This window comes from Malus sylvestris, chromosome 1 (assembly GCF_916048215.2).
Source record: "Malus sylvestris chromosome 1, drMalSylv7.2, whole genome shotgun sequence".
In the NCBI taxonomy this organism is placed as follows: domain Eukaryota; kingdom Viridiplantae; phylum Streptophyta; class Magnoliopsida; order Rosales; family Rosaceae; genus Malus; species Malus sylvestris.
In genome coordinates, this window is record NC_062260.1 from 13,847,250 (window position 1) to 13,859,033 (window position 11,784).

The 11,784-nt window shown below is 36.4% G+C and overlaps 1 protein-coding gene across 2 annotated transcripts; it reads right to left on the reverse strand.

Moving 5' to 3' along the window:
* Positions 1 to 729: 729 nt before the first annotated feature.
* Positions 730 to 7,858, reverse strand: LOC126631681 (acyl-CoA hydrolase 2-like). Of its 2 annotated transcripts, XM_050301810.1 has the most exons (17): positions 7,697 to 7,858; positions 7,512 to 7,604; positions 7,285 to 7,352; positions 7,120 to 7,201; positions 6,615 to 6,661; positions 6,240 to 6,365; positions 5,360 to 5,437; positions 4,640 to 4,727; positions 4,359 to 4,471; positions 3,971 to 4,033; positions 3,847 to 3,902; positions 2,833 to 2,937; positions 2,565 to 2,621; positions 2,164 to 2,265; positions 2,020 to 2,068; positions 1,873 to 1,941; positions 1,333 to 1,773 (listed from the first exon to the last, which is right to left on the reverse strand). In XM_050301810.1, exons 1-17 carry the CDS (start codon positions 7,710 to 7,712, stop codon positions 1,699 to 1,701), a joined length of 1,287 nt encoding a protein of 428 aa, XP_050157767.1. In that variant the 5' UTR covers positions 7,713 to 7,858; the 3' UTR covers positions 1,333 to 1,698. The 2 variants fall into 2 exon arrangements, with proteins under 2 accessions (XP_050157776.1, XP_050157767.1); XM_050301819.1 differs by lacking the exons at positions 1,333 to 1,773; positions 1,873 to 1,941; positions 2,020 to 2,068; positions 2,164 to 2,265 and adding exons at positions 730 to 895; positions 972 to 1,023; positions 1,132 to 1,218.
* Positions 7,859 to 11,784: the final 3,926 nt, after the last annotated feature.

The window sequence follows — 11,784 nt, forward strand, 5'->3', positions numbered from 1 at the left end:
GCAGAAATCTGGAACCGAAGTCAAAACTGGTTCACAACTTAGATGTGGCAGCCGAAGTTAGTCTAATTCGCCTATTTAGGGACTCTTGCGTCGATGATGCAATAAGCTGCCATGAAAACATACATTAACTTTAACTTTAGTTCATCACACAACGCTTAGATAGGTGCAAACCAAGGACGTAGCTAGTGTAGGCCTTGGGGGCAGATGCCCCCACTCATTAAAAAAAAAAAGTTGCGTTCTAATTCTCAATAACCAGCCCTAAACTAGTCTACCGTTTTGAAAATGCCTTACCTAATGACAATTTAATTAACAATTAATTTAATTGTGCCTCCCGTTTTTCTAACCTTAGGTCGTTAATACTTAATACACACAAAACTCATCCCACCATGTATGGAAAAGCAATTTCAGTCCTCAACTTCATCAAATTCTTCCTCCCCTTTCATTCAACCAAAACTCAATTGAATTTAGAATGTTATAGACAGTTGGAGTTCAAGTAATCAATTATCAAAATTCAACACAAGAATTTTACTCCATAAGGTATTTTATACAACTCTACTTCATTAATTTGTTTTTGGCATTTCAATTTAGAATTTAGCTTTCTAATTTAGAGATCAATGGATGAATGATAAAATGATTATTTTTATATAAAGAGATATTTAATGGTATTGGTAATGATATTGTTGTGCAACGCTTTCAAAACATGAAAACGATTAAAGAAATATTGTAATATGTTGTATGAAAAACTTTATGGATTAATATATTAGCGTTTTGTTCAATACATTCTTGAGATTTTTAATTGTGACTTTATTGTTCGATGATGCCCCCGCTCATACAAATCTCTGACTTCGTCCTGGTGCAAACCAACGTTGAAGAGAGACGGGCAGTATGCAATAAGCTGCCATCAAAAAACATACGCATCAGTATTTCAAGTTTTAAACGATAAACTGAGAACGAGGCATATTGAGACATACCACCACATTCAGTAACCAGTCATCAGCTCTAATCGGACGTTGAAGCCACATCCTGGGAGAATATTTGAAAAAATATATATATGTTTAATAAAAAAAATTTTGATCATTCTCAACTCAACGACGAAGATTTTAAAGATAAAAACAAAAAGGGGGGGCTTACGCATGGTCCAAACTAACTCCTCTTCTGCGGTCGGGATTCAGACCTACACCCAAAAATATCAAATCTGAAGCATATGCTACAACACATCTGGACCTCGATCAACTCAATGCATAAGTTAAATCTCTTAAATGATGTTAAGGATCTCGATCAAAATATTTAAACAAACAAGATTTTAATCTAACAATTTGGTTGATTAGAGACTGAAACCAAAATAACCCTTTAAATAAATAAGAGTTCGGATATCTCGAGTCAAAATAACCCACCAGCTTGGGTTCCATTTCTCCGTCTACCGAGTTCACCTTTCAAACACAAATAATTTCACGTTCAGTTCAAAATGTGCTATTGACTTATTACACTGCTACATCTCAATACAATTGAAATGTGTTATTTACTTATTACACAATTTAGTGTAACGTCTTGACAATTAATGCTATATAGTTTCCATTATTCTATATAGTTGTAAAACCCAGTGCACAAATCTGGAACCAAACTCAAATTGGTTCACCGGACATGATCGCCGAACGCTGCTTTTAGATGTGCTACAGTATTCTGCATGCACCAACCAGCTCACAACTTAGATGTGGCAGCCGGAGTTGGTCTGATTGGCCTGTTTAGGGACTCTTGGGTCAATGATACAATAAGCTGCCATCAAAACATACATTAACTTTAGTTCATCGCACGATGCTCACATAGATGCAAACCAACAGCAAAGAGAGACGGGCAGTACGTAAAAGTCTATACCTCTCCCTCTCTGTTAAACATTTGGCCTGAAACAAATCCACGTGTGTCGTAGGCAATCGGACTCACTATCTGTTGAAAAAACATATGCGTTAGCATTTTAAGTTTTCAACGAAACTACACATAAGAATGAGGCATATTGACACATACCACATACAGTAACCAGTCATCAGCTCTAACATGACGGTGAAACCACATCCTGGGAGAATATTTGAAAAAAAAATGTATGTTTAATAAATTTTTTATCATTCTCAACTCAATGACCAAGTGTTTTAAAGAAAAAGAGTGACTTACGCATGGTCCAAACTAACTTGACTCAACTTAACTCCAATTCTGCGGTGGGGATTCAGACTTACAGCAGCAAATATCAAATCTGAAGCATATGCTACAACACATCTGGAAATCAATCATACAAAAATAATCAATGTATATATACAAGAATAAAGAACAACAGATGTAGTGCACTACGTTTAACAATAAAATATCTAAAGAATCAATCATACAGGAAACAGTCACCATCTCCGCAAAACAATATTCACTAAAATAAATATCCTATAGTAACCCACGATGAGAGTTCCATGAAATTTTACTCTGATTTAATTTCATTGTATATGCAATTACTAAGTGTGATAGATCTCACAAGCATAAATAACCAGGGAACTCAACGTCAGCTTAAAGATAAAATGGATGCATACCTATGCAAAGCCTGATCGTCAGAAAGTTTTCCTTTTGCTCTAAACCAGAACCTCAAACTGAAATGTCATTGAATTCTACTTAGATAAGAGTTCAGTACCAAAACTGATAAATCAATATTCACAACAACAACAAAGTCTTATCCCACTAAGTGGGATAAATCATTATTCAATAATAAAAATTTAAAATATCCTGGTTCACATGAAGTGTGAAGCAAACCGAGGAAAGAAAAAGGAGAGAGAGCAAGAGATCACAGTACAGCAAGCAAACCTCGGTGCAGATTTAGTCTGATTGGTTGAGCTGCTAGGCTCACAAAATCGTATCTCTATAGGCCAAGGCACAAATTTCTTTGCAGCTGCCTTGATTCGATAAGTCCTGATTCAAGCAGTCAAAAATATCATATATATAACTTTTTTCATCAGCTATCAATAAACTGAGATTTTCTGAAGAAAAAAAAAAGTTTCTATAGACGTTATAAAAAAGATCTCTAACAGACCCTGCATAAAGCGGGAGCCTTGTGCACTGGGTACGACCTTTTTTAGACGTTATAAAAAAGATCTCTAACAAAAGTATAAACTCTACACTTTTATAAACCTTAAGATAGTTGTTTGCTAAGGTCTTTGACACAAAAAACATAATAAAATAAAATAAACAGTTAACTTTTCCAAATTATTTATTAACAAAAGTTTTCATGATCCATAATCAGAATGATCTCCTGTTCAAAACCAATTCATCAGAACTAAATAAATCCAGCTGACACTATATTTTTAGCAAGGCAATAAGAAAACAACATCCACTCAAGAAACTTCAATCCAGTATCATTCAAGCCCAGATGGATTGAGAGTCTATCCAACTTAGGGACCGGTCCAAATCAAGATATTTTTTGTGCATGGTTTCCACCCAAGCACAGAAGTTTTGTTTCATGGAGAGTCTAGACTCCATGAACCATCCCCTCTAATTTGTGGAACAAATGAGAAGGGGCTTTTACTGTATCTGGCTGATATTCTTTTCTGAAAGCTACTCTAATTTATGGAACAAATGAGAAGGGGCCTTTACTTTATCTGGCTGGATATTCTTTTCTGAAGGCTACAGCCTTAAAATACATAGCTGTGTGACTATGTCCACTACACTAATAGTACAGTTTGTATAGAAATCCCAACTCAACTCCCCAACACTAAGAAAGGGGAAGAAAAATGAAAAAAACAAACAAATGGGTAAATTACAAGCTGATTTTTTACAGGCATGATGCACATAATAAAGGTCTAGAAGCCATATATATCTTACCTTGGAAGACGTGGATCAAGAAGACGTTTTTCACGTAGTTCTTCCATTGACAGAAGCTGTTATGGATCAAGAGTTCAGTATTTGCAACCACCCTACTGTTTACAAATAAAAAATAAAATTTTACTTTATCTGGAGCAGGCACAGATAGCATTGTTGCTTGCTGGTGGACAGACCCTTCTTCTTCTTTCTGGAAAACAAATACAACCAATCTTACCATCAATAGGTAACATTGCATCAGCAGCTGCCATTAGCATACATTGAAGGAAAGGAAATAAATAATACTTCTTAGGGCAAAGACTTATTAGTTTATCTGTACAAATTTGAAGGGCATATCTAATCTCTGTTTACCATAGACATGGTTCATAAGCTTAATCTGATTAACAAATATTGATCAATATTGGACCTGTACCCACTTTGATATGCAATTTAGTGTACAAAGGTATTAATGACAAGCAAAGATAATGAAAAGACTGTTATCAGATCATTTGTAAAGTGTCTAAATAAATGGTTACTTTAAATGATGCCAATAACGTGAAAATGTTAATCCCCTTTTGTATTGCATCCACTCTTCGAGTAGCAAAGCTCTTCCCATCACGTACTCTGTGGACTTGATATATAATTGGTGCTGCAAAGCAATTCTCGCACATAAGCAGAAATATATTGATAATATATATACTCATATTGCCTCTTATCTTAAGATTTTTATTGTTAGATATTAGGCTCATATATAAATTAAAAGGCATTGTTGTTGTTGTTGTTGTTGTTGTTGTAGGCTCATACATAAATTACTTACTGTTACAATCCCCAACAAGCAGAAAATGTGCATGCAGACTATGGACAAGTTTAAGACAATCAACAGTTTTCGTTGCCGCAGCCAATGCCTGCATTTAATAAAGTATATTAGAAACATGTACACTACTTTAAATGAATCCCGTGTCCGAATGAACTCAAACTCTACCAATCACAGAACAATCAAATTGAGTTGCAGATATAGTTAAGAAGCAGAAACACATTACAGATAAAACAAAAAGAAACTTCTCAGTCTTTAACAGATAAAACAAACTTGATGTCCCACTGAACATAAACATTTGAGCAAATATAGAGCACCCTTGTAATATTTAAATAATCAAGTTGACATCTCAATAAACAATGGGTGTTTAATAAAATATTAATTAATTGAATATTAATTTTCACACAAATATAAAACACTGAAAACGATTGTTACAAAGATACAGGCAATCAAGGTCAGAAAAGTGTGGAGACAATCTTCGTGCACTTAACAAGGTTGATATGTCCTTTTTTGTCCTTTAATTTTCAGGCAGAATTAGGAAGCTTATTGTATCAAGCATGCAAGTTCTAGTTCCACAGTCCACCACGATATTTCATTTCTTTCACTACATCGACTGTCCATTCATTGAGAAACATTCAGTAGAAAAATAGTAGACAGAAAGAGAAAAAGATACTCAATCATGCCTGTATTAGACAGAAAGAGAAAAAAGATACTTAATCATGCCTGTCCAACTAACTGTCCTCCAAAAACCTGTCCGAATCTTGGTGCATCCGGCAAAGTAATCCCTCGAAATATGTTTACCTTCAAGGGGAAAAGAAATTCGAATCTTATCAACCAAAAGAATTCTTTGAATATGCCCACATTACAAGTATTACTCAAAATATTTCAAAATGCAGTACAATATGGAATTACATAATCTCTCTACACAGAATGCCAATCATTTTTTTTTTTTTTTTGAGAAGAAACTAAAAACATTTTATTAAAAAAGAAAAGTGGAATTACACAGAAGTGGATAAGAAATCCACCAATAACAAAACAAGAAAATCTCTTAAGAGGATCTGATTACAAGTAGCAAAACCTCAACCAAAATCACTTTACGGCTGCTAACATATCCCACAGTATGTGAGAAAGGGGGTAGTATCCAACTGAATATTTTTGAGAGATCAAAGTTTTCACTTTGACTAGTGAAAATCTATGAGATCCCACAATTTCAGAAAGTAGATAAAGGTAAAGGTCGTACCCAGTGCACAAGGCTCCCGCTTTAGGCAGGGTCTGGGAGAGGCTGCTCCCAAGTCTCGAACCCGAGACCTACCGCTCATGGGCGAAGGCACTTGCCATCGCACCAAGTGCGACCTCTAATTTTTTTGGTCAACTAATTTGATGCTTATACATGCAAAATTAGTAAAAAAAAAAATCAACAATCACTAGAATCAGATAGCACACAACAACTGGCACTATAAGCATCACATCATAACTACATACCTTTGAATGCAATGCTAGCAAAACACAAAACAGTCACTACATCAAATATCTTAAACATCATTATAACTCGAAAAACAAAAGATAGAAAAAGTATTCTCTTGAAGATTTGGTAGAAAAATACTTCAATTGGATCCAAATGCAGTATATTCTCAACAAGAGAGCATGTCTCTTGAACTTCATCAGCATTCCAGATTGATTTTGGCTGCAGCAGAGTACAGTTCTCATGGGGTAGCACCAAGCAAGTCAGCTGCCAAAAGTAAGAACACGTCAGAAACCACTGTTAGCATACATAAGACAGCGTTTTAAAGGAAAATCTTGTGAGCTTGAGCACCAGATGGATGTAGTTGTCACACAGAAACAATATAAGAGGATTGCGAAGTTCACCCTATGTGTACTGCCTAATCTACCATTAAAGCCCAGGCTCGCAACGCATAATCTCTAAGCAGCCAAAGAAGAAAAATGAAAAGCTAAGATATTATATGTACATTTTAACTACCTTAGATAAAGCAATCACATCGGCCTGATGTTCAATTGATGCAAAACCTGCAAAATTAACTTCACATTATACTTCCTTGATAATGGACAGTGACACAATTCCAGCTACATTATTACAAATCATGGGCCAATGCCTCACACATCTGTCACCCAAAAATCTTAAGTACAAGGATTCATCATTTATACCCTAAACCAAACAACGACTTTATCTAAAGAAATCGAGGACAACCACCTGGTTTCATGTCAACACCTCAACTTAAATTGCATCCAATTAAACTACTGCAACAACATACTGAACATGGAAACCATTTAACAATATCCAATCAAGCAATCTCTAAAGATCAGAAACAGATCCCAGAAAGCAGAAACCCTATCTCATATCATATGTATACAAACGATTAAAAAATTCTCAGTGAATCATCACAAAACGGTATAGAAAAGTAACACAACTTCTTAATTTCAAAACGGGATATATAAAAAATGCGTTCTGAATTCTCAGTTCTCACCATAACCAAAATAATCATATCGTTTCAATTTGAACTCGGGTTGATTTCCTTCATAGGCATTAACAGAACCAGTAACTTCAGCCTGTGTAAGCAACCTACTGAATCAGACTCCAGCTCACCACCTTCCAATACAACTAACCAATAAGCCATGACAATCAGACTAACCTCTCCTTCCCATATGAAGTAAACCCCGTCGCCTGCTTCACCTTCACGAACAACATACTCTCCACTCTCTACACACACAAAAAAAAAAAAACTCAAAATCCTCACCACCATCACAAAAACTATACATACACAGTTTTATATATGTATCCGCACATAAAGTATAAAAATTTACTGATAGAATTGAGCTTAAATTAAGCCGAAAAAGCAATTAGATTATAGAAATTGACCGTAGCGTTTGACAACGACGAGCTGGGCGATTTTCTTGAGAGAGGAGCTCGGGAGCCTCTGAAGCAGAGGAACGCAGCCCAGGAACTCAATTACTGCAAAATGCACACACAGAGAGAAGCATGCTCAGCGATTGAGTAGACATAATCGAAATTAGGGTTTCGAATTAGAGTTTTTCGCGACGAACCTGATTCCGAGTCCATGGTGTGAAATCGGCGAAGTTGAAGTGGTTTGGTGAACGTTTCGCCCGGAAAAATGGACAGACACGGAAATGATTGGCGGGGGAGAGCGGAAGAACGTGTTTATTATTTTTCTTTTGGTAAAATGGGGAATAAGTTGAATAAGTTGAAAACACCGGAACAAGTGTTTATAGTATCTCCGACTCTTGAGTTAAAAGCTAAAAAATTTAGCACAAACAATTTACAGTCTAACCTAGAAATAGCTTTTCTTCAATTGTTATGGACTAAAATTTTAATCCTAGATTATTAAAGAATGAATTAGGCTAATTTTTTTAAAGTAACTTTAAAAATAAATAAATTAAAATATATATATATTAGGGTAAAAGATTGTTTATTACCCTCATATTTCGTGATTTTCAACATTTAGTACATCAAGTTTTTTTTCATTCCAAAGTCATACCTAAAGTGTAAATTTTGGGACAGTCTCATACATCATTTAATCAAACTGTTAAGTCTCCCGTTAACTGTGACGTGGTGCCCATGTGGACAATAACTGGGCACCAAGTATCATTCACATGGAAATTAAAAACAAATTATTTATAAAATAAATAAATAAATAAAATAAGTATATATATATAATTAATATAAAATTAAAAATAATAAAATATAAAAATAATAAAAAAAAACCTTCATCTTCCCCAAATCCCACTAGTGCCCACCCTCCCATCACCCACCTCTTCGTCTTCCCCGCACCCTCACCCTCTCCTTCCCTTCCCTCTTCTGCAACCCTCTCCTTCCCTCCTTTCTCTCTTCTGCACCTGCACCACCACCCTCCATTCTCTACTCTGCAACTCGTACTCACCCTCCCTGCACACCCAACCATTCTCCCCCTGCACACCCAACCCTTCTCCTTTTTCTTCTTCCTCCTTCTTCTTCTTCTTCCTCTTCTGGGTTGCAAATTCGGGTTTTTTTTCTTTCTTCTTCTTCTTCTTCTTCCTCCTCCTTCTTTTTCTTCTTCTTCTTCTTCTTCTGGGTTGCAAATTCAGTTTTTTTTTCCCTTCTTCTTCTTCCTCCTTCTTCCTCTTCCTTCTGGGTTGCAGATTCGGGTTTTTGTTTTTTGTTTTTTTTTCCTTCTTCTTCTTCTTCCTTCTCCTCCTTCTTCTTCTACTGGGTTGCATTTTCAGTTTTTTGTTTTTGCTTTTGTTTTTTTTTCCTTCTTCTTCTTCTTCTTCTTCCTCCTTCTTCCTCCTTCCTTTTCTTCCTCCTTCTTCTTCCTCCTCCTTCTTCTAGGTTGCAGATTTGTTTTTTGTTTTTTTTCCTTCTTCTCCTTCTTCCTCCTTCTTCTTCTTCTGGGTTGCAGATTCGACTTTTTTTTTCCCTTCGTCTTCTTCTTCTTCCTTCTTCTGGGTTGCAGATTCTTTTTTTTTTTGGTGTTTTTTTATATTTAATTAATTATTTTAATATTTTTAATGAGACGTGACGCCCAGTCATTGTCCACATGGGCGCCACGTCATCACTTAACGGGAGAATTAACAGTTTGACTACCGGATGTATGAGATTGTCCCAAAATTAACACTTTAGGTATGACTCTGGGACGAAAAAAACTTGATGTACTAAATATTGAAAACCACGAAATATGAGGGTAGTAAACAATCTTTTACCCTATATATTATGTAGACGATCCTAAATTAATTTTATGAATGTTTTAACTTAAAAATATTTAAATTTTGATAAATATTGAAAAATCACTAAACTGACACATAAAACTCATGAAACACTATGAAGAAATATGAAATACATGATAGAAATATAAACACAAAACACATGAAATATATATAAAACACACGAAACACACAAAACACTAGAAACATATGAAACACGTACAAAACACATGGTAGAGATGTATAACAACCAAACACATGAAACACATACCGAATCTTGCATCTTCCCTTTTCTTTTTGCTTTCTTTTGCTTATCTCTTCCTTGGACCTTGCAAAAGAAGAAGTTAGGGCTACCAAATTGACACATTCATTACCATCATTGTGCTTGCAACTTCATTACCAAATAATTTTCTCCATTGTTGGTCTGCATCGGTTCCCCATCTCGAACAATCCTTTAGGACATCCCAAACATGACGCACTTAAAAGCTTGATTTTTAGCGTAGTTCTTGTCTTGTAAATGATTATTACTTTGTCACCCTATGCAAGGAACATATAAATACAATTAGTTGCAAAATAAGATTATGTACACAAATAAGAAATCAACAAAGAAATTCACCACTTCTATGGCGCTTCTTCCACTAGCCACGACTCTCTCCAAGCTTCCATTTCATAAAGTGCACACTTTGTTAATAACCTTCCACCGATCATAAACACTAGCAACCACCATTCGATTAGTGTTGGAGTTTTCATTGAACTTATCAACAATTTTAGCCCACAAAACTTGTTTATTTTGATTCGTGCCTACGGCACCATTTTCGCTGATACAAACTCATGTCAAGCACATAGCAACATTTTCTTTATATGACAAATTACGACCTCTAATATGATCTTTTGCCATCTTGAAAATTTAGATATGGGAAGAAATTGTCAAATCCCTGCCTGGGTCCCCATCACATCCCGGACTCGACTCTTCCGTAGCACGATATTGTCCGCTTTGGGCCCCGACCATGCTCTCACGGTTTTGTTTCTGAGAACTCACACGAGAACTTCCTAGTATATATATATATATTATTTATTTATTCCATTCCTGGGAAAATTATACATGTTTTACGGCGAGGGGTTAGAGCATTGATAAATGAAATGATTTTGAAAAGTTTTGTTTTTGCCCACTCACACTTTCTGTTTTGCGCCCCTCCAGGTTTTAGGTAGGCTTGTTGTTGGTGGCATTTGAGGATTTCGGCGGTTCTGACAAAATATAATATCCATAGAACCTCTTCTACTGTATAACTAGTACTTGTCCTACTAGACTGCACCTAAACTTTCTACGCTCTGATTAGGTGTATTTACACTTGTATCTCATTCCTAGCACTTTCTGCTTATTAGTGCACATTAATTAGATTTCAGCTTTTTATTTATTCGTATATATCTTATCCTTATCGCTTCTGCACTGTGCACAAGGTTACGTCACCCTCACGTGACGGCCAGCATGCCCTAATTCGGGTCGGGGTGTGTCAGTTTGGTATCACATCCCGGCCCAAACGGGACCCCTTCCCAGGCTCGACTCCGCCGTAGCTCGATATTGTCCGCTTTGGGCCCCGACCACGCCATCACAGTTTTGTTTCTAGGAACTCACGAGCAACTTCCCAGTGGGTCACCCATCATGGGATTGCTCTCGCGCGAACTCGCTTAACTTCAGAGTTTCGATGGAACCCGAAGGCAATGAGCTCCCAAAAGGCCTCGTGCTAGGTAGAAATGGGAATATACATATAAGGCTTACATGATCCACTCCCCTAGGCGATGTGGGATGTTACAATCCACCCCCTTAGGGGCCTGACGTCCTCGTCGACACACTTCCTGGCAGGGATTGGCTCTGATACCAAATTGTCACATCCCGGCCCGGGCGGGACCACTTCCCGGGCTCGACTCCGCCGTAGCACGATATTGTCCGCTTTGGGCCCTGACCACGCCTTCACGGTTTTGTTTCTGGGAATTCACGAGCAACTTCCCAGTAGGTCACCCATCATGGGATTGCTCTCGCACGAACTCGCTTCACTTCGGAGTTCTGATGGAACTCGAAGCCAGTGAGCTCCTAAAAGGCCTCGTGCTAAGTAGAGATGAGAATCTACATATAAGGCTTACAGGATCCACTCCTCTGGACGATGTGGGATGTTACAGAAATGGTTTTGAAAGATGGTAGAAAGAAAAAAAATAGTTGGAGAAAAGTGAGTTTTGTGTGGATATTTGAACAAATACATAGGTATTCATAAGTTTTTGGATGAATTTTGAGTTAAATAATTTTTTTTAATTATTTTAGCTGTTGGAATTTAATTTGGGCTTTTAAATCTTTTTTTAACCGTTAGATTTAATCATATTCGATCTCAGCAGTTGGATTCAATAAATTTTAAATATAAATCAAAACAAGAAAAATGAACCTG